This window comes from Geotrypetes seraphini, chromosome 10 (genome assembly GCF_902459505.1).
Source record: "Geotrypetes seraphini chromosome 10, aGeoSer1.1, whole genome shotgun sequence".
Taxonomy (NCBI): Eukaryota; Metazoa; Chordata; class Amphibia; order Gymnophiona; family Dermophiidae; genus Geotrypetes; species Geotrypetes seraphini.
This window is the reverse complement of record NC_047093.1, coordinates 94,027,742-94,049,213: the sequence shown is the minus strand read 5'-3', so window position 1 is coordinate 94,049,213 and position 21,472 is coordinate 94,027,742. Positions and strand designations below refer to the sequence as shown.

At 38.8% G+C, this 21,472-nt stretch overlaps 1 protein-coding gene across 11 annotated transcripts in view; it reads left to right on the top strand.

Annotated features, from left to right (window-relative positions):
* Positions 1 to 21,472, top strand: part of EHMT1 (euchromatic histone lysine methyltransferase 1) — a 642,972-nt gene that overhangs the window by 313,853 nt on the left and 307,647 nt on the right. For all 11 annotated transcript variants that reach the window (XM_033961438.1, XM_033961434.1, XM_033961436.1 and 8 more), the window contains 2 exons: positions 17,002 to 17,082; positions 17,508 to 17,616. In XM_033961438.1, the coding sequence (XP_033817329.1) occupies positions 17,002 to 17,082; positions 17,508 to 17,616 (190 nt within the window). The remainder of the gene's footprint in view (positions 1 to 17,001; positions 17,083 to 17,507; positions 17,617 to 21,472) is intronic.

Here is a 21,472-nt window from a genome sequence, read left to right as displayed (position 1 = left end):
ACAATACAAACTACAACTAAAAGAAAAGAGAAAAGCACACTGCACCAACTTAATAGGTACAGAAACTCAAGACACCAAAAAACTATTTCAAATACTAAAAGATCTAACTGACACCAAACCCTACATGACCACTAACAATACCCTCCCCCCCTCAGCCATCCTCTTAGCAGAAACACTTCAAGAACAAAATTACAAATGCCAGAGCTATCCTAAACGATACCCCAACCTACCAAAAAGAAATCACAATACCCCCCACAGAAAAAGAATCAACAGCTGCAGACAGAACCTGGTCCCACTTCTCCACTATACAATGGTCCGACCGTAACAAATTCTACAAAAAGTACAGCCATGCATCATGTGACCTCAACCACTGCCCACCATATCTTAAAAACCTCCAGCACAAAATTCCGTGCCTTTCTCCTACAATGAATACGAACCATGCTCACAGACGTCCTCTTCCCAACTGACCTCAGAGAAATCATCATCATCACACCGATCCTAAAAGAGCATAAAGGAGCAACAGATCAACCATCCAATTACAGACCCATTGCTTCAATACTTCTCTATGTCAAACTAACAGAAGGACTAGTAGCCAAATTCCTCACCAACTATCTGGAAGATCACAACATACTCCACCCTACACAATCCGGCTTTAGAACCAATTTCAGCATAGAGACACTACTAGGCTCCCTTGCTGTCACAGCTAGACAACACCTCAGCACTGGCAAAAAAATGCTGCTCATACAACTGGACCTGACTGTAGCATTTGACCTAGTAGATCCTAACATCCTACTGCAAATTTTGGACACAATAGGTATCACAGATAAGATATATTCATGGTATGAAGGATTCCTCAAATCTAGAACCTACAAAGTAAAGTTGGACAAAGAAAAATCAGAACCTTGGTCCAACCCCTGTGGTGTACCCCAAGGATCCCCACTGTCCCCTACTCTCTTCAATCTCTATACTGCCTCCCTTTGCGCCTGCCTGGACAAACCTAGATATAACCTCATATAGCTATGTAGACGACATCACCATTCTCATACCTTTCGATCAATCCAAGCCCTCAATGACAGACACACTACACTGAACACTAGATACAGTAGTAACAGGAATGAAAGACCATAAACTGATGTTGAACCCAGACAAAACAAAATTCATCCTCGTCGAAAATAACAAAATCCCAACTATAACCAATGTAGAAATTAACTCAACTAATTACCCCATTCAACCCAATCTGAAACTGCTAGGAATGACAATAGATAGATGCCTTACCATGCAACCACAAATCAATAAAACAATACAGAAATCATTCGAAGTTATGAGAAACTTAAGACAAGTTAGAAAATTCTTCGATAGAACACAATTCTGGCTTTTAGTACAATCCCTAGTCCTAGGCCTTTTAGACCACTGTAACATTCTCTACCTCCCCTGCCCAGCAACAATGATAAAACAACTACAAACAATCCAAAACATAGCACTGAGACTCATCTTTTCATTAAGGAAACATGACCACATCACAGAGGCATACCTCAACTCACACTGGCTCCCTGTTCCGGCAAGAATACTATTCAAATTCTACTGTTTACTATTTAAAACCATAAACGGCGACAGCCCAACCTACCTGAACAACCACCTCACCCACATTCCATTCATGCACCCCCCAATCAAAGAAGTCAAACGGAAAAAACTATATGATAACCTCCTAGCCACACAAGCAGCAAAACTCAACAACCAAATCTCCAATCTACTAATTATGACCCCAGACTACAAAACATTCAGAAAAGAAATAAAGACTCTACTTTTCAAGAAATTCCTGCAAACGACTTAACGCTAGCTCCTTCCCATATCCCTATACCACTTCCAATACCTTCCCGACTCCCCAAAACAACCTCGTCTACTCTTTATCTCCTCTAGAAATTACCAGATATCTTCTTCATGTAATTCGCTTTTTGTAATTCTTTTGTAATCTGCCTTGAACCGCAAGGCAATGGCGGAATAGAAATCTCTAATGTAATGTAATATATTGGGGATAATTTGAGATTATTCCATAACATCAATGCTTTGGCAAAGGACATTCCAGAGCCTGTAGTGGGTTTGGCCTTAGATGCTATAAAAGCATTTGATAGAGTGAATGGATGTTCCTACTACGGGTTCTGAAGTGGCTTCATTTTGGAGAATATTTTACTAAATGGTTACAAACCTTATATTGGCAACTAACATCAAAATTTTTAATTAATAACTTTACTTACCAAAGACATTATACTCTCATACAAGGCAAAGCAGTTTCTTTTCTGCACAAAATCTTAAGAGAGAACCATTACTCATTCTCAGATGATTTCCAATTTAAATGGAATTTATAGAGTCAAGTTGGTCCCTTTTCTGGGCCAAAGTAATTTGTCTATTATTAAGTGGAATGTTAAATCTCTCTCTCATTTTCATGTGGAATGCCACTTGGACTCTACATAGAATGCAGAAAGCTAAATTACTGCCAAACGATAATTGCTGGCATTGCGATTCTTTCTCTGGCACACTCATATAACTTTTATTTGTATTAAAATCTAACCTTTTTGGATTGAAATATGGAAGACCATAAAAAATTACTAACTGTAGAGTTGAGATTACGTTTGATATCATAATTCTTTGTTCTTTACATCCCTGCTTTGTGGATTCTAATTGTAATCCCAAATTGATAAATAAATTGATTGTAACTAGTATGCAACATATTTAAAAAAAATTGGAAATCAGCTCAGTTCTTAAATTATAACTTTTGGTGGAATTCAGTTTGCCTATACAAATGGTAAGAACAAATACGCTGCTGAAAAATGTAATTCTTTATCTCTATCTTATCAACATTCTATTTGGTCTCCCATTGATGTATATTTACAAAAGGACCATACCAAAATATAATGTTTCTGTGTTGGATAATGCAACTCTAGGTCTTGCATTTCAAGAATATTCCTCTTATTCAATTTATATTATATGTTCAAATAGTTATTTCTACCACTTTGTACCACCTTGTACCATGTAGTACTGACTGCTACTTTTTATGTATTTGTATTTTCAAAAGTTTCAAAATAAAAACATTTGAACTAAAAAAAAGAAATAAAATACTATGCGTTTCATAGGCGATGATGTGTTCCAATGACAAGTGTTTTTCAGCCATTTTTAACTCACAATTTTGCTTATAAATTTTGATACATCAGTCAAGGCACTTTAGGATCCAACTGTTGTTTTTTTTTTTTTTAATTGAAATGTATTTTTTTAATGGTAAAATTGAAGGGGTCCTTTTACTAACTGCAATGAGCGCCAGTGCTTGTTTACTGCACCAGTTTATTGCATGGTATGCTCAGTTCTTCTGCAGTAATTTTGAGATTGGCGCTCACCGGGGGTAGGTACGGAGGCAAAGAGTGGATGTGCATTGCCCTAATCGGTTCAGTTACATTGACATGCGCTAACTGATTAGCACATGAGTCCGTACTGCCTACAAAATACGTTTTATCCCATTCCCACTTTCTCCTTTTCTTCTCAGATATGTAACTTTTCCCCTCCCCTCCCTCTTACCCTCACTTTCAAGTTTGTCTTGTTGATATTATTTATGTTCACACCATTTATTTTAAAACAAGTTTCAAGTTTCAAGTTTCAAGTTTAATATTTATTTGTTTAATCGCCTTTTCAATATTCAAGGCGATTTACATGTTAATAAAATTACACAATAAAATAGTTAAAAAACTGACAAGACTAGACAATAACTATACGAACTGGGAACAAAAGGAAGGACGGGAAAGAAGTTACAATGTAATTAAGCAAGGAGGGGAACCAATTAAGGAAAACACGAAAGGATGGGATAGAAATAGTTGAATATATGAAAACAAGAGAAATAGAAGTAAATGAAATTGAAAAATGTTAAAAAGAAAACTGTAAATCAGAAGACAAATGCGTCGTTAAATAAAAAAGTTTTCAGTTTAATTTTAAATTTGTCTAAATTAAGTTCCTCACGTAAATAGATGGGAAGAGAATTCCAAGTTTGGGGGGCCGTTACTGAGAAAATATATTGACGGCGAGTATTGATTGTTTTTAATGATGGAATCGTTAATAAATGCTGTTGGTCTGATCTTAGAGTTCTATTGGAAGAATAAGGAATTAATAGTCTATGGATGAAAGCCGGAGTTTTAAACAGAAGAGATTTAAATGTGAGCAGACAAAGTTTGTAGGTTATTCTGTGAGCTACTGGAAGCCAATTATTTTATTTTTTTATCTTTCTTACCTTATAAATTTTATTGTTAACCGGCCAGATATTTGTTGATGGTCGGTATATTAAAAACTAATAAACTTGAAACTTAATGGGAAAATTAAAGTGTGGCCATTAATCAGAAAATTGAAAAATCATCCATTTTATCCTGGTGGTAAAAATGGCCTTAGCGTGCAGGACTGATCCACGTAAGGATGCACTAAGGCCACTTTTTACTGCTGTTTGCTAAAAGGGCCCCAAAGATTCTTAATAACTTCAACACAGCAACCGTTTTGAAGGGAAATAATGTCCTTGGAAAGCACAATCACCAGTAAAATGCATAGATACTTTATGGAATGTATAGCATTTTTAGTTAAATTATTTTAACATTATTTAATAGATTTTTTTTTTAGCATGTTTTTTGAAAGATTCAGATGATATAGTCAGCGAAGAATTCATCAAGGGATACTAACTGATTTAGTGTATGCTTAATGCTAAGATACCCATTATATTACTAAGGGTGTCATGCCTTCATAGCATTTAGCACTTTGTTGCTGTTTCTATCCTCTGTAGTGTTTTTACTAAAAATAAAAAGTTTGTTTTAAGATGGTGGTGCACAATTTTCAATCCATAGATGATGAGAATCAAATGTAGTATAAAACAATGATTTTATAACAATTTTTTAGCTTTAGTAACTCTTAACTAATTCTGTGACCCACAGCATAGACATCGGAAAGGGGGAGGAAACAGGAGCCATTGCCTCCCCTAAAATTACCAACCGGAAGTATAGCTCTTCCAACTCCCCCACCTATCACCAGGGCCGGTGTTAGGGAGGAGCAAACAGGGCAGCTTACCTGGGCCCCACAGCTACAGGGGGCCCCTGACTGCCTGGTGGGATAAGGTAAGCTTCCCTCCCTTTGACTCATTCGCTGCTCTCTCTCCCACTGCTGCCGAAGCTTGTAAACAAATTTAACACGTGCCGCGGGGCTCTTAACACTGCGCCGGCTGCCAGCTTCACTCATCATCTTTCATCAACGAAATGGACGTTACGTCATGAGGGAGAGGAGGAGGAGGCGGAGGGAAGCTGTCAGCGGCATGCATAGTATTAGAGCCCTGTGGCACGTGTTAAATTTGTTTACAGGCTGCGGCAGTGGCGGGAGAGAGAACAGCAAGTTAATCAAAGAGAAGCCTAACTTGCCTACATGGAGCTCATGATGGCTCCATGTAGCTGTGGGGCTCAGGAGGAAGAGAACAAGATAATTTGACAATACAGTGAGTGAGGGGAAGAGATATGGGACCAGAGGAGGCTCCTTACCGCTGAAGGCTTGCTGAGTGCTCCTCGAGCTTTGGGGCTGGCAGTGGGACATGTTAGCAGCAGCCCATTTGCTCCAGCAGCTACAGCTTCCTTCTTCTACTAGTGGAACTACTGGGACAGAGATGTGGAGGCAGCTGTAACCCGTACCCAAAGACACTTGAAAGGGGAATAGCTGACTTGGGAGAGAGTTAATGAATATGCATGAGAAACAAATTGGTCGCATGCATATGCATTGAGCTTACTTCCAAATACCAGCCCATTTGGGTAGGCTGCAGGGGATGCCACATGCCAGGGTCATGATGGGGGAAAGGAAAAAAGAGTGGGGCAGGAGTATTGGGAAAGAGACAGTTGATGCTGAATGGGAAGGGGGGGAGGAAAGACAGACAGGGTAATGCTGAGGATGAAAGACAACATGGCATTGTAGATGGGGAAAAAATAGAGAAGATGTTGGATTGTAGGGATATAAGAGAGGAAGAGACAGAAGAGATCCTGGATGGCTCTAGTGGAGAAGGGAGAGAGAGGAGATTCTGGATGAAATGGGGGGGGGGGGTAGAGACATGGTATGGAAAAGGGGCAACACTGAATGAGAGAGAGGGGAAACTGGAGGGGAAGGGTGGGGGGAGACTGATTGGAAGAGAGAGAGAGAAGAAGATGCTGAATGGAATAGGAGGACAGAGTTGGTGAAATTCTGAGAAATATGAGGAAGAGGAAGGGGATGTCCAGAATGAGGGAGGAGAAAAAGAATTGTTGGACATAGGTGTGTGGAGTATGTGTTAGGTGTGTGGACATAAGTGTGTGGAGGGAAAGAGATGGTATACATGGGGAAAGAAAGAAAGAGGGAAAATTGTTGGACATGATAGTGGTGAGAGGAGGGAGGGAGAAATGTTACATTGGGAGGAAGAAGAGATGACTCAAAGAAGGAAGAGATGTCAGATTCTGGAGAATAGTGATGGAAGGAGGGAAGAGAAAGATGTCAGATTACTGGAATGGGAAGGAGAGAGATGCCAGACAGGAAACTGAAGGGAAGGAGAGAGGAGTGATGCCAAACTGCAAGAAGGAGAGGAAAGAGATGCCAGATCACGGAAAGGAAAAGAGAGAAAGAGAGATATGTTAGACCACAGGAAAAGGGAGGGAAGAAGACAGAGATGCCAGACCATGGAAGAGGAGAGAGATTCTAGGATATGGGAAAAATAGGAAAAAGATGCCAAACCATAGGGGGGAAGGGGGAATAGAGATGTCTGACTACAGGAGAGGGAGAGAGAAGGATGAGATGGTGCACAGGGATACAGGGGAAGGGGAGACAGCGGGAGGAGATGATGCACATTAGTGGTTGTGGTGGGGAAGAGATAAGGTGCCCAATATCAACAACTGGGTGAATGAATAAACTGGATATTGTTCCAAGGTAGATATAACAACAAGCAGCAAAAAGGAACAATAATAAAAGTTATTAACACCTTTCTAGAATGGCGCTCAGAATCCAAAGATGGAATAAGAAAGCTCAGCGTGGGGAAAAACCCCTACAGAGACTTTCACTGAATCTATCATTGCACCATCTTGTTTGATAGAAAAGGTAATTGAAATAACTTCATAAAGTAATAGGTAATTCTTAAATCTCCATAACGTGAAAGTAATGTCCGATGCCTTATAAATACAAAAAATGGTGTAAGCAAAAGACTTAACTTCAATGTCTCTGCAGCAATAGTCCGGCGACCCCGCCGGACTATCGCTGCAGAGACATTGAAGTTAAGTCTTTTGCTTACACCATTTTTTGTATTTATAAGGCATTGGACATTACTTTCACGTTCTGGAGATTTAAGAATTACCTATTACTTTATGAAGTTATTTCAGTTACCTTTTCTATCAAACAAGATGGTGCAATGATAGATTCAGTGACCCCGCCGGACTATCGCTGCAGAGACATTGAAGTTAAGTCTTTTGCTTACACCATTTTTTGTATTTATAAGGCATTGGACATTACTTTCACGTTATGGAGATTTAAGAATTACCTATTACTTTATGAAGTTATTTCAATTACCTTTTCTATCAAACAAGATGGTGCAATGATAGATTCAGTGAAAGTCTCTGTAGGGGTTTTTCCCCACGCTGAGCTTTCTTATTCCATCTTTGGATTCTGAGCGCCATTCTAGAAAGGTGTTAACTTTTATTATTGTTCCTTTTTGCTGCTTGTTGTGGGGAAGAGATAAGAACATAAGAATATCCTTACTGGGTAAGACCAGTGGTCCATCAAGCCCAGTAGCCCGTTCTCACGGTGGCTAATCCAGAGCATTATTACCTGGCCAAAACCTGAGGTGTAGCAATATTCCATGCTACCGATACAGGGCAAGCAGTGGCTTCCCTCGTGTCTTTCTCAATAACAGGCTATGGACATTCCTCCAGGAACATGTCCAAACCTTTCTTAAAACCAGCTACGCTATCTGCTCTTACCACATCCTCTGGCAACGTGTTCCAGAGCTTAACTATTCTTTGAGTGAAAAAAATTTCCTCCAATTGGTTTTAAAAGTATTTCCCTGTAACTTCATAGAGTGCCTCTAGTCTTTGTAATTTTTGATGGAGTAAAAAATCGATCCACTTTACCCACTCTACTCAGGATTCAGCCGTCTCTTTTCCAAGCTGAAGAGCCCTAACTGTTTTAGTCTTTCCTCATACAGGAGGAGTTCCATCCCCTTTACCATATTGGTCGCTCTTCTATGAACCTTTTCTAATGCCACTATATCTTTCTTGAGATAAGGAGACCAGAATTGAACACAATACTATAGATGAGGTCGCACCATGGAGCGACAAAGGGCACTATAACATTCTTAGTTTTGCTAACCATCCCTTTTTTAATAATTCCTAGCATCCTATTTGCTTCTCTGGCCACCGCCACACATTGAGTGGAAGACTTCATCATTTTATCTACGATGACACCCAGATCCTTTTCTTGGGCGCTAATCCCCAAGGTGGACCCTAACATCTGGTAACTGTGATTCTGGTTATTATTCCCAATGTACATCACTTTGCATTTGTCCACATTAAATTTCATCTGCCATTTGGACGCCCAGTCTTCAAATTTCCTAAGGTCCGCCTGCAATTTTTCACAATCCACATGCGTTTTAACAACTTTGGTCAGTTTACTGTCATCTGCAAATTTAATCATCTCACCTTACTCGTCGTTCCAATTTCCAGATCATTTATAAATAAGTTAAATAGCATCGGTCCCAGTACAGACCCCTGCGGCACTCCACTGTTTACTCTCCTCCATTGAGAAAAATGACCATTTAACCCTACCCTCTGTTTTCTATCCGATAACCAAGTCCTAATCCACAACTGAACTTTGCCATCTATCCCATGACACTTTAATTTTTTCAGGAGCCTCTTGTGAGGAACTTTATCAAAAGCTTTCTGAAAATCTAGACACACTATATCAACCAGATCACCTTTATCCACTTATTTATTCACACCTTCAAAGAAGTCAAGCAAATTTGTGAGGCAAGATCTCCCTTGGCTGAACCCATGCTGACTCCTCATTAAATCATGTTTGTCTATGTGTTCCATAATTTTATTTTTTATAATTGTTTCTACCATTTTGCCTAGCACTGAAGTTAGGCTTACCGGTCTGTAATTTCCCAGATCTCCCCTGGAGCCCTTTTTAAAAATTGGCATAATATTGGCACCCTCCAATCTTCAGGCACTACAGACGATTTTAGTGATAGGTTACAGATCACTAACAGCAGGTCAGCAATTTCGTTTTTGAGTTCTTTTAATACCCTGGGATGTATACCATCCAGTCCTGGCGATTTATCACTTTTTAACTTGTATCACTGATACCTACATACTTTAAAAAGCTGCTAATAATCTTAGTCCTGCTAGAGTAGTGGCAGTAGCACATTCACTTCGGATGTTTTTTTGGCCAATGATGTGGGTGGAGGTGGTTTGAGCTTTGGCTCTGCCATAAGAATACTTGAGGCCTTTTTCTTCCGTTGTGTTAGTGCTCTTTAGCTTGTAAGTGGAGTATTTCTATTTATTTATTTCTATTTATTGACCCACTTCCACGATTACAAATAGATTAGGATTTTATCTTCAGAACACTCCCAAAATAGCTTGTTTTGTGTTAGATTTTAACCAGTCATTTTCCGTAGCTCTGAATAAGCAATTTAACCAGCCCAGAGCCATTTCTGGCCAGTTAAATCAATTTGAATATTGGCCCCATGTTTGATTCAATATATTTATTGAGGAAAAATGTTTTCTATGAAAGCAGTTATACATTGCAAAGCTGATAACAAAATTGCAACTATCTTCACAGAATTGTTTTCCCCTGTCCCTCCATAACCTCTCATGTCTCACCCCAATGTTTTCACACCAGTGTCTTATGTCTCATGTTTCTGTAGTAAACTAAGGAAGCTTACTTGAAACTATTCTGCCACAGTGCTCTCCGCTTTTAGTAGATATGTTAAACATCCAGTCATTCAGCAATGCTGATCGAATATGCATAGTTGGCATATCTAAGTAGGAACACCAATCTTTAACAGATTTCTTTATTGTTGGTTTCCCCTTCATATCCATGGATATTATTTCCACTTTCAGAAGCTCATGCATATGATTCTGCCATTGCAGCAAGCTTGGTGGGAATGGTTGTATTCACCGAAGCAGTATACATCTTTTGGCAATCAAGTTTTTACGTAGGAAGAGAGTAGAGTTGTAAATGCCCTCCACAATATCGTCCAGAATATCTAAGATGCTGTTCTGTGGAGTGGCATCCTAAATTTAATCATGCATATAACTCAAATGTGTCAATAAAGCATTCTAAAAGTTGTAGTTTGCAAGACAGTCCCATATACAATGTTTATTTATTTCTAAAATTTCTTAATCACCTATAACTAAGCGGTTTACAATTTAAAACATTCACAATAGTTCAGAGGATAACATACATATATAAAGTATTGTCTTTCCTGCACTTTAAACTTTTGGCAATCTGAGGGGTTGCCCCATTTTCTTAACATGAGAAGAATGAAGATGCATATGCATCAGAAATTTATAATGAAGTTCCTGGAGTTATGTAATAATAATAATAACTTTATTTTTCTATACCGCCATAATCAAACGACTTCTACTCTCCATCAACTAAGATGCTCCTTGCAAACTAGTCTTCAGATGTTCTATACAGAATAAGTCCCAAATCTCGGTTGCTTTGGTTGACTATCCCTTCTAAGGGGAATAAGCCCAAAGGTTTCCTAACTTCCTCATAATATCTCCCTACCAAGCCTTTGGTAACCACCGACATCTGTTACATTTGTTTTTATAGTATTGTATGCCCCTGATGCAGCCCAAGTAGGATGAAACATGGCTGCGTTGGGTGTGATTTTAACTCAGTAGTGTACTAATAAATACTTCTACTCTCTTTACTGATCTGCTGTCACAATTCGTCTAATGACTCTGCATAAAGGCAGTGACTGAATATTCATTAGTAATAATTTCTATTTAGAGCTTTGGAAGAAGTACCATCATTACTGTTTGATGATATAGAAAGACTGACTTGCTTTCTCTTGTCCCAATGTCCCATGATTGGTTGCTATTTTAAGAGTTCTGAAATAATTCTACTGTGCGATAAATTTTTGGGTCCTGTGAGTGATAGCAATTACTCTGTGGCTTTATGTGATCATTAGGATTGTGCGGAGGTATATTCTTATTTTGAAGTTTGTCTCCAGATCAGCAGCCTTTTGACATCAATTTGTTGAAAAGTTAACTGTGTTGGTGATAATGGGGTGATTAAATGGGGTTCTCAATTTTGTGTGGATAGTATCTTTGTTATTTTATACCATCAACATAAGTTAATACTTAGTACACCAAGATTTTTTGCTGAATGAGGAATCAAGAAAGGCTCCTTTAAAGCTGTATTTTTTACTTAGCACTCCACAGATAAATAGAAATACCCTTCCACCAGAGAAATAGAGAGAACAACACCGGTGCTGTGCAGCAGCTTGTAATTGGTATTTCTCTATCTCAGTAGGTGGAAGAAGATAACTTGTGCACCTCTGGGACTTTCTGTGGATGCATGCCCCTGGCCTAGTTTTCTGGACACAGTAAAGCTGGGTGTTTAAATTGAAACTTTTAGCCCTGTGCAGGGATGCATCTGGTAGTGCCTGGTCCTTCCATGCCCCTCCCCCCAGCCCTGTTCTTAATTTGTCCTGCCTCTTAAAAAAAAAAAATAGAGGCTTCTACTTTAAGAGGGTGTTTGGCACTGCTTAGCATCTTGGCATTTTGAAAGCATCTGTTTTAGCAAGGAAACCTTTTGGGCTCCTCAAGCCTTTGAAAGCTGTTTTCATTTGTCTGTCAGTATCTTTTTTTTTTTTTTTTTTTTCCTCATTGCAGCACTGGCAGCAGAGTTGGTAAAATGTTGTTCCCGTTAAGGTGATCAGTATCAGGGCAGTGCTCCCCCCATCCTACCCCACACACCTCCTGTTTCTGAACTTTTAGCAGGTCTGAATGCCCTTCAGGCTACAGTGCTGGAGGGAGAACTCTTTGGTGGACTCTGTAGCTCTCTTCTTTACTGCATCAGGCTTATTTACTGAAGAGGGCTGTGCCTCTCCAGAGCTTCTTGGGTTCTGCTTTGTGTTTGGTGGAACAATCTTCTTCTATAAGACGGTGTTTATATAGTCAGCAGAACTTTGATGATAAATTATTAGCCTCATTTTGTAGTTTAGAGGTTCCCCTCTCTGTGGTTTCATGTTCTTTTGCTGATCCTCTTGAGGAGGAAGAACTTCTCGATAAGGATGGCACTATTACATCCAAACTCTTCCATAAGGAACAGCTCCCAACTTCTATTACTAAGGCTATGAAAATCCTTAATATTTCCTTTCCTGAAATTCAGAGTTGAGCTGCTGCTTCAAATCCAATAAAGTCAGGGACTAAAAAAAACCTAAAACATGTCATATTCATGTAGCTAAGCAGTAATTGATTTCTTCTCAGTGTGCCCTGCTGCCACTTTGAAAGTGGCAAGGGCTATGTCTTACCTTTATCTTCTCCTCCCCAGGAACTAGACAGTTTAAAACTGCCTAAGTTAGGTGCCTTGGTCATACTAGTGACCAAGAAAACTAGCTTTCTAGTAAAAGGGAGCTTAGTACTCATGGATGTGCAGGACCACGGATTGGAACCTTCTCTGAAACATTCATTTCAAGTGGTGTCCTTATGTTTACAGGTGATAGTTTGTGGCTCTGATGTCTTCAAGTCTTCCACTTCCAAAACCTTATTGGAGTTCCTGCCCTCCTTAGAAGTGGAATTGCCATACTTAGTGGACTCACTTTATGATCTGCTTAGGGCTTTGGCTAAGCAGATGGCCATAGAAGTCTTAGCAATCTGTTGGTTCTGGCTTAGATATTGGGCTTCAGATATAGCCTCTAAAACTAGGCTAGACTATCATTTCATGGAAAGCTTTTGTTTGAAGAAGATCTGGAAAAACTAATCAAGGACCTAGATGAAACAAAGGTTGAAGATAAAACCAAGGCACCATTTTCCTTGTCCCAGTCTCATTCTAGTTTCTGGGATGCTAAGTACTATATGACAAGGAAATCAGATTCATATGAGAGATCTTGTTTTCAACAAAAACGAACCTCTCATTTCTTTATTTGTAATTTTCATTGAATTATATCTATAGAATACAATTAAAGAAAAAAATAAGCAATAAGAAAATTATATCATAGAAAATAGATTTAGCAAACTAAAAAAAAAAAAAAAGGAGTAAATAGCCCTCATTAAGGGAGAGTTAGGAACAAGGTAGATTTGATTCAAGTCATTAGTCAAAAAGACTTTATTTAAATCATAGTTTTCTCATTGGATTCACTGCCACTCATTACTGCCCATAAAAGAAATATTAGCTTATTTCAGCTCTTTTATGTTTTCATAACAACTGTATCAAAATGACGGTAACATGCAGTAATAATAACAAATATATTTTTGCTCAAATATGATTTCTTAAGGCAGTCTTTAAGAAATATGAAGAAATCAAAATATTTACCAACTTGAAATGAAAGGCCTGGTGGCCCGAATGAAACAACATCATGAAGTGCTTTGATGAAGAGAACAAAAGGAACTTGAAGATCCTGTTAATACATGTTCCTTTTGTTCTCTTCAAAGCACTTCATGATGTTGTTTCATTCGGGCCACCAGGCCTTTCATTTCTTTTTTTGCAGTGTTTTCCTTATTCATAGGTAGAGGAACTTCATTAAAATATTCCCAAACTAGATCTCTTTTACAGTCTTGTGACATTATAGGTTTCCACAACTTGTAGCATATTCTTGTGCAGATATATAAAGTTGCAAAAGAACAGTGGGAATAAAATATTTTTCTCTATTCTGTATATTTTATAACATTTTTGCTGTGAAGAAGCAAATTATCTCTGAAGACGCAAATTCACAGTGCAAAACCAAGCATCTGTGATAATATCTTTTAGATAGAAAAATTGCCTGTGACATGAATGGGTTAATGGAATGTATTTATCGAAAAATGTAAGCATTGCATGAATATAAAGCCTCATGCTAGATAATTAAAAACGAATCCTTATGCCATGAAGAATAACTTTTGTATTATAATTTGTCTTAAATAGAAAACTATCTTCAGATAGATTTTTCTTCAAAAAAGGCATTTTATTTTAAAAATCCAAGTTAAATAAAAAAAATCAGACTTTTAAAATTTATTTTAAAAACAATCAATTTTTATCCACCCTGGTTAGTCTATAACCTATCCATATTTAAGAAATCCAAATCTCAAAGATTAACAAATTTGATAGTTTCATATTACATTGAACCCTATCATAAAAAAGAGATAAAAGAAGCTCTGCTCAAAACTCCAGATCAACAAACACCTTTCAAACTTTCCAATGTGGGGTACTAGTCTACTCAGGTGGCAACGGTCCAGTTTTTTGAAGGAGTGGACCAAAATCACTTCAGACCAGTAGGTCTTGGACATTGTAAAGAAGGGTAAAAATTAGAATTTGCCTGTTCTCTCTCAGATTTTTATTGGAGTTCATGTGCAATGCACAGGCCAAAAGGATTATAGTTTAGTAAACCTTTTAAGATCTGGTTTGCTTGAGAGTGGTACAGACCATACTTCAGTTCAAAAGGGGATGGGGAAGATATTCAGTTTACTTCTTTGTTCCAAATAAGGACAAATCTTTTTGCTGAGGTCTGGACCTTAAGCATGTCAATAGGTCAAGCATATCAGAATGGAAACCTTGACGCCCATGATGGCTTCAGTTCCTTACCTCCTTGTATCTAAAGGAAGCTGCCTTTTCTAGTGGGCAGAGACACACCTTCCTCTGATATTGGTGGTACACATAGCAGGGACTCTGAATGTCCAGGTGGGCTACCTCAGCAGGATTGGGATCCTGGGGAATGGGAGTTATCAAAGTAAATGTTTTGTCATGATTTTGTCGAAATGGGGCATTTCAGTCCTAGACCTAATGACCACAGGGCACAGTGCAGAGTTCCCAGTTTTTCATCCTTCAGAAGGAATGCAGGTCAGACAACCTAGATGCTCTCCTATAGCCTTGGCCAGTCAGTTCTCTTCTGTATGTATTTCCTCCTTGGCTAAGGATAGGTGACGTATTCAAGAATCATTTGTACATGTTGCTTCCAGTTGGTTTAGGAGACTTTGGTATTAGGCCTCATTTGTCTCTAGATAGACAACTCTATCCCTATACCTTTTCTCAAGTGTCTTGTGGGTATGGATGATTTATCTCCTTCTGTTTTTATGGCCTGGCTCTTTCTAGTTAAAGAAAAAAGGGTATGCTGAAGAAGTCATTACTACCCTTATGGACTTGGAAAATATTAACTTCAGTGGCCTATGTTAGAGCAGGGATCTCAAAGTCCCTCCTTGAGGGCCGCAATCCAGTCGGGTTTTCAGGATTGCCCAATGAATATGCATTGAAAGCAGTTCATGGACATAGATCTCATGCATATTCATTGGGGAAATCCTGAAAACCCGACTGGATTGCGGCCCTCAAGGAGGGACTTTGAGACCCCTGTGTTAGAATGTAGCCAACCTTTGATTATTAGTTGTTCTAAGTCAATTTAATATCCAATTTGCAAGTTCTTCCGGAATTAATCCAGCTACCTCTCCTCCCTTGTAACAAAAAAAAAAAACCAAAAACAAAACTGTTGAAATTATTCTTGGAAACCACCAATGCTTCAGATGCTCTGGCCATCTTTTTGTTGTTTTCTGGTCACAGGCAAGGGGAGTAAGAGTACTTGATTTGATATTCTGCCTTTCTGTAGGGACAATCAAAATGGTTTATGTATATTCTATATGCAGGTACTTTTTTCTGTCTGTAGTGGTTTCACAATCTAAGTTCTGTGCTTAGGGCAATGGAGAATTAAGTGCCCAGGGTCACAAGAAGCTGCAGAGGAAACAGAACTCAGTTCTCCAGGTTTTCAGCTGACCGTACTAACCATGAAAGGAATATGCAGGCTTCTAAATCCACTATTTCTCATTGGTTCAAAGATTGTTTCTTCAGTTTATATTCTGGTGATAAAGCAACCTCCATTGGAACAAAGCCCACTCTAGAGCACTGGCTTCTTCTGTAGAGGAATTGCAAGCAGTTTCATCAGTGAAATTTGCAGATCTGTATTCGGTTTTCCTGTCTTATCTGTGCTAAGCACTATCAGACATTTTGGCCAGGAAGGAAGCCTAATTTGGGGTTTCAGTTCTTTCAGCAAGGATTCTGTTTCCTTCCCAACTTGAGGATTGCTTTTCTGCCTTCCACAAGTTTTGGACCGATCTTTGGGTAGCTAAGAAAGAAAATATTAGATCTTGCCTGCTAATTTTCTTTCCTTTAGTCCCAATAGATCAGTTCAAAAGCCCACCCTATTTTTATTCTTACTGTCTGTTTCTATGTGTAAGCAATGCTGTTAAGTTTTCTTTGTTCACAAATATGTTTAAAGAGAAAAGAAAACTATATGTCAGGAGTTTTACTTGGCATTGTTGTTCATTTATGAGAGTTTGTGTTAGAGGCAGAATATTTTGTTTCCTATCTCTCAGATGTTCCTTTGCTTTCTTATCAAAATACTGACTACAAGCTCCTGTAGAGCAGACTTTATGGCAGAGCTATACTCTCCATATTTCCACCTGATGATAGATGGGCATAAAACATGTTTGTTGGGACTAAAGAAAAAATATTAGCAAGTAAGATCTAATGCTTCCATTATAGCCAAACCAAATTAAGTTACATTTAAGAACATACAAGCATCAGTTCTTCTCCCTTCACTACCCCTTAGGCTTGAGTTCATCACCCTTCAGTCTTTCCAGGGAAGAACATGCTTATCTATTTAGCTCACTATGTAGTTACAAGTCTGAAGACAAGCTATTGTATAGTTTTTAAGTGATACATTTGATAGAAAGATAATTTATGCTGACCTATAGATTTATCAGTTGAGTTTTCTCTGTTGATTATTGTTGCTGGCAGATGGATGATATTGAATCTGATGAAGAGCTAGAATCTGGTGAGTCTGGTGAAGAAGAGGAAGATGGAGATGAGTCTGACCTGGTAAGTTTTTTTTTGTTGTATTTTTTACTCATACACACTGCATAACATCTACCAATAACACCAACAAATTGTAATATGCTCTTTTTTTAAAATGCTAGGCATATATGATTTACTTTAATGCTTCAAATGTAAAAGATTTCAGTCACCATGCTAGGTTGCCTGTTAGATATCTATGCTTTAATTTCTAATTCTAGATCCATTCTGAGCTGTTCAACAAATTTGTTCATCTGGGGAGATGGGGAGGTGCTATCTTTGTAAGACTACCCCTATGTAGCATATGTAAAAGTATCTTTCATATTCACTAAGAGCACTCTGGGCAGCACTCCAGGGCACATCTCTTTATACCCAGTAAGCATAAAATACATGGCCATTTTCACTTGTTGATATGACATGTGTTATTTGAAGATATTCTTTGGGTTATGCAGAGCTCAGAATCTAGTGTACGGAAGAAAATGCTGAAGAAGAAAATGAAGATGGACAACCTGTGGCTCAAATCCTCTAGGAGGCGAAAAAGGAAGAATAAGAGGAAACCAGGTGCTGAGTTGTAGGCCAAAATAAACTTATAAAGAAAGAAGTTGTGTATGTAGCTGCTAATAAGGGTTGGTTTTCCTTTTCCTGAAAAGAAAACATGGTATGAAGAGTAATTTGACATCAAGGGTGTACTCCTTTTGTTTGATCCTTTTCCACTGCAGAGTTTTAGAATTTGTGATAGGGTATATAATTAACATAATTCTGAATGTTGAAGGACACCTGTTGACTCAATCTGTTCTTATATTTTAAATTAAATCGAATAGTTTATTTAGGTGTAATGATCATCCTCTCCTCTAGTAGTTAGAATTGTTCTCTTGATCAGATATATGTTAGTAACAGAGTGTTGTTTTAACCTGACAGTGACTACATTCTAAAAAAAAAAAAAAATCTATAAAATATCTTAAATTTAGATAGCCTGGAAGGGTGCTCAGTAACAGTATATTCCCTGGAGGCAGTTTGAAAGAAGGTTTTTCACACAGCAGCCAATACAAAGAGAAAGATGGTATTCATCGTAGGACAAGCATTGGGTCTGCATAACATTAAATTGTTGGTACATACAAAATCTGTGCTATATGCATCAAAATTAAGGAACAGCATTTTTGCTAAATCCCTCTTTCAAAGAATAACCACACTTTTCTATTTGTGTGAATGCTGTTGCACAATAAGCATATTTGTTTGAATTAAAACAAAAAATTAATATCTGTATTGCACATTATATCCAAATCAGAGGATCTAGGAAGATATTAAATAGAAATGTAAAAACCAAAACAATGAACAAAATTCTAGGTTAGCATCGTAAAAAATGAATTAGCAATATAAATTAAATACAAATTTACCCCCCTTTTACAAAACTGCACAAGAGTTTTTTAGTGCTGGCCAGTGTGGTGAATGCTCTGAGCTGCTCAGACGCTCATAGGAACTCTATGACCTTTGGAGCAGCGCAGAGCAGAGCATGTAGCAGGCTGACTGGCGCTAAAAACCTCTTGAGCGGTCTTGTAAAAGAGGGGGGCGGGGGTTAATGAATTAAGAATATGCCTATAAAATGATGAGAATAAAAATAGTAAAACTAATAGGACCAACTAAAACTCATGGAGGGGCATTTTTGAAATGATGTCTGCGCCAAAGAAATAAGTCTAGCACAAAACATCCAGAAACCATCAGTTTCATAGCCATTTTCCAGCAGGAAAAATGTCAGGGTTTTCCGGTTTGAAAATATATGAGAAGGACGTTCTTACTCTGGAAACTTAAAAAATCCTGAACAACTATTTTGCAAACATAAACATTTAAATTATAAATAGGGGAAAACAAGGCACAAGGACATCTGTCTGGTTGCTTTCTTACGAAAATGGCCACGCACACACATCTTTGCAGAACAGAGGAGTAGCCTAGAGATTACTGCAAACAAAGGGACAAGGTTCAAATCCCACTGTATCTTTCTCGCCTTCTCTCTTGTAAATGTGATACTACCAAGAACAGAAAAATATCTACTATACCAGAATGTAAACACCTTTAATTGCTTTTAACTGCTTTTGCAGTTGTCCTATATCTTTAGATATAGTAATTATTTTTCTGTTCCTGGAGGGAGCTCCAGAAAAAAAATTGATATAGTTATAGTGCGATTTGAACCTGGTTTACTGCCCACTGCATGAACACTGGGCTACTCCTCTGATCTGCTTGTTGCTTTGTTCAGAATGGTCATAATACCTGCTTCTGATAAAGAGCTTAGTTGTCCTTTCTAGTTTCACTTTCAGGGGAGAGGTTGGGGGACAGAGAACCACTGGGGGATTAAGGAAGGGTCATTCCTTAATCCCTCCAGTGGTCATCTACTCAATCAGAGCACCTTTTTGTAACTTGGACTATGACTGAAACTGGTCTAGATTTAAACATCCTTATTTTTACATATGAACATTTCTTCCCATTTGAAAATCATTATTGGATACCCTGCTTTTAGTCCTTTCCTAGTCCTTCCCAGAAGTTGTTATTTGGATGAATTGTAATGTGAAAAGTTCAAATGCTGACTCTCCAAAAGTCGGGATTTGGAAGTTTTTAGCAGATGGATTTTTAAAGATATTTTATTTATTTATTCAATTTTCTATACCATTCTCCCAAAGGAGCTCAGAATGGTTTTGAAGCTCATAAAAATACTTCTAGTGCAATAGGTGTGTTATTCTGGATGGATATGCGATATCACCATGCTCGCAAACTGTGTAGAAGGAATCTACTTCAGTTTTTGAATCCCTCTTCCTTCACTAGAGGGCTCTGCTGCTCCCTTCAGTTTTTCCTTGTGTACACAAGCCAGAAGGAGTCTTTCTGATCGGTTCTGTTTATTTCTTTATTTTTTCAGTTTTTTTTAACAGATTTTGGTGCTCACAGCTCCTCTAGTCTAGGGTCCAGCTCTTCCTGCATGGAGGAGAAGCAAACTGAGGTCTGCAGCTGACAGGTCAGTCTCTGTTGTACCTATTGGCCAGCCTGCAGAACCAATTTTGGAGCTTGGGGTATGTTCCCCTTCTAGCATTGTTTGCCTACTGCATCACAAGGGCTTGAGCATAGGCTGTCTGGCATCTGTAGGGGGCTCAATGGAGTTCCGCAGAGTACCAGCTGTGTTTCGCCTCCCTCCTTTTCATGTCCATGGGTCTGGGGGGGTTCGAGGTTTAGTTAGATACAGGTCTGACAGGCAGCCCATAGATTCATTGATGGAGGACCAATCTGTTCAAAGCAGTGATTTCTTCTCCCAGATCCAGCTACCTTAGGAGCTGAGGCAGGCTGCAGCACATTTCCAGCACAGGTCACAGCGAGTAAGGCTGTTAATAATAATAATAATAATAACTTTATTCTTCTATACCGCCACAATCTTGTGACTTCTAGGCGGTTTACAATCAAGAGTGCTGGACATTCAGCGAAATACAATAAGTAGATATTCAGAGGAAATACAGAGATCAGAGACCTCAGGAGGCAATAATATAGAAATACAATTTGCTGAGCGAAAATGTAATATAGAAACATATAGAAATAGACGGCAGATAAGGGCCCACGGCCCATCTAGTCTGCCCACCTTAATGTCCCTCCCCTACCTTTGCCCTGTGAATAGATCCCATGTGCCAATCCCATTTGGCCTTAAAATCAGGCACGCTTTTTAGTAGGTAATGTCCGACAGGACCTGTTGGGGATAAATAGCAACGTAAAGTTACGATAAGATGAAGATAACAGATTATATTTATAACAGTGCTATAAGTTCAGGTGGAATAGGGAGGGGGGAGGGAGAGGGAGAGCGGGTCAATTGTTTAGGTATTTCTGGAACAGGTATGTTTTTAGGCGTTTCCTGAATTCCCCGTATGTAGTGGGCGAAAGCAGTTGGTCTAGGTCAGGGGTTTCCAATGTTGGTCCTCGAGGGCCGCAATCCAGCCAGGTTTTCAGGATTTCCCCAATGAATATGCATGAGATCTATTAGCATACAATGAAAGCAGTGCATGCAAATAGACCTCATGTATATTCATTGGGGAAATCCTGAAAATCCGACTGGACTGCGGCCCTCGAGGACCGACATTGGACACCCCTGGTCTAGGTCTTTGCCCCATAGGACTGCTTGGTGAGAGAGAAGGTGTTCGTGGTGTTTTTTCATTTTGCAGCCTCTAACTGGAGGGGAAATGAGTTTTGGGTGTGTGTTTCTCTTGAGTTTGTTATTAGAAAATGTGAAAAGGTCCGTTATGTACTTGGGGGTCAGGCCGTATAGTACTTTGAAGCAGAGGCAGGCAAATTTAAACCTTACTCGGGCTTCCGTTGGTAGCCAGTGCAGCTGCCGATAGTAGGGTGTCACGTGGTCGAATTTCTTCAGCCCGAAGATAAGTCTGACAGCAGCATT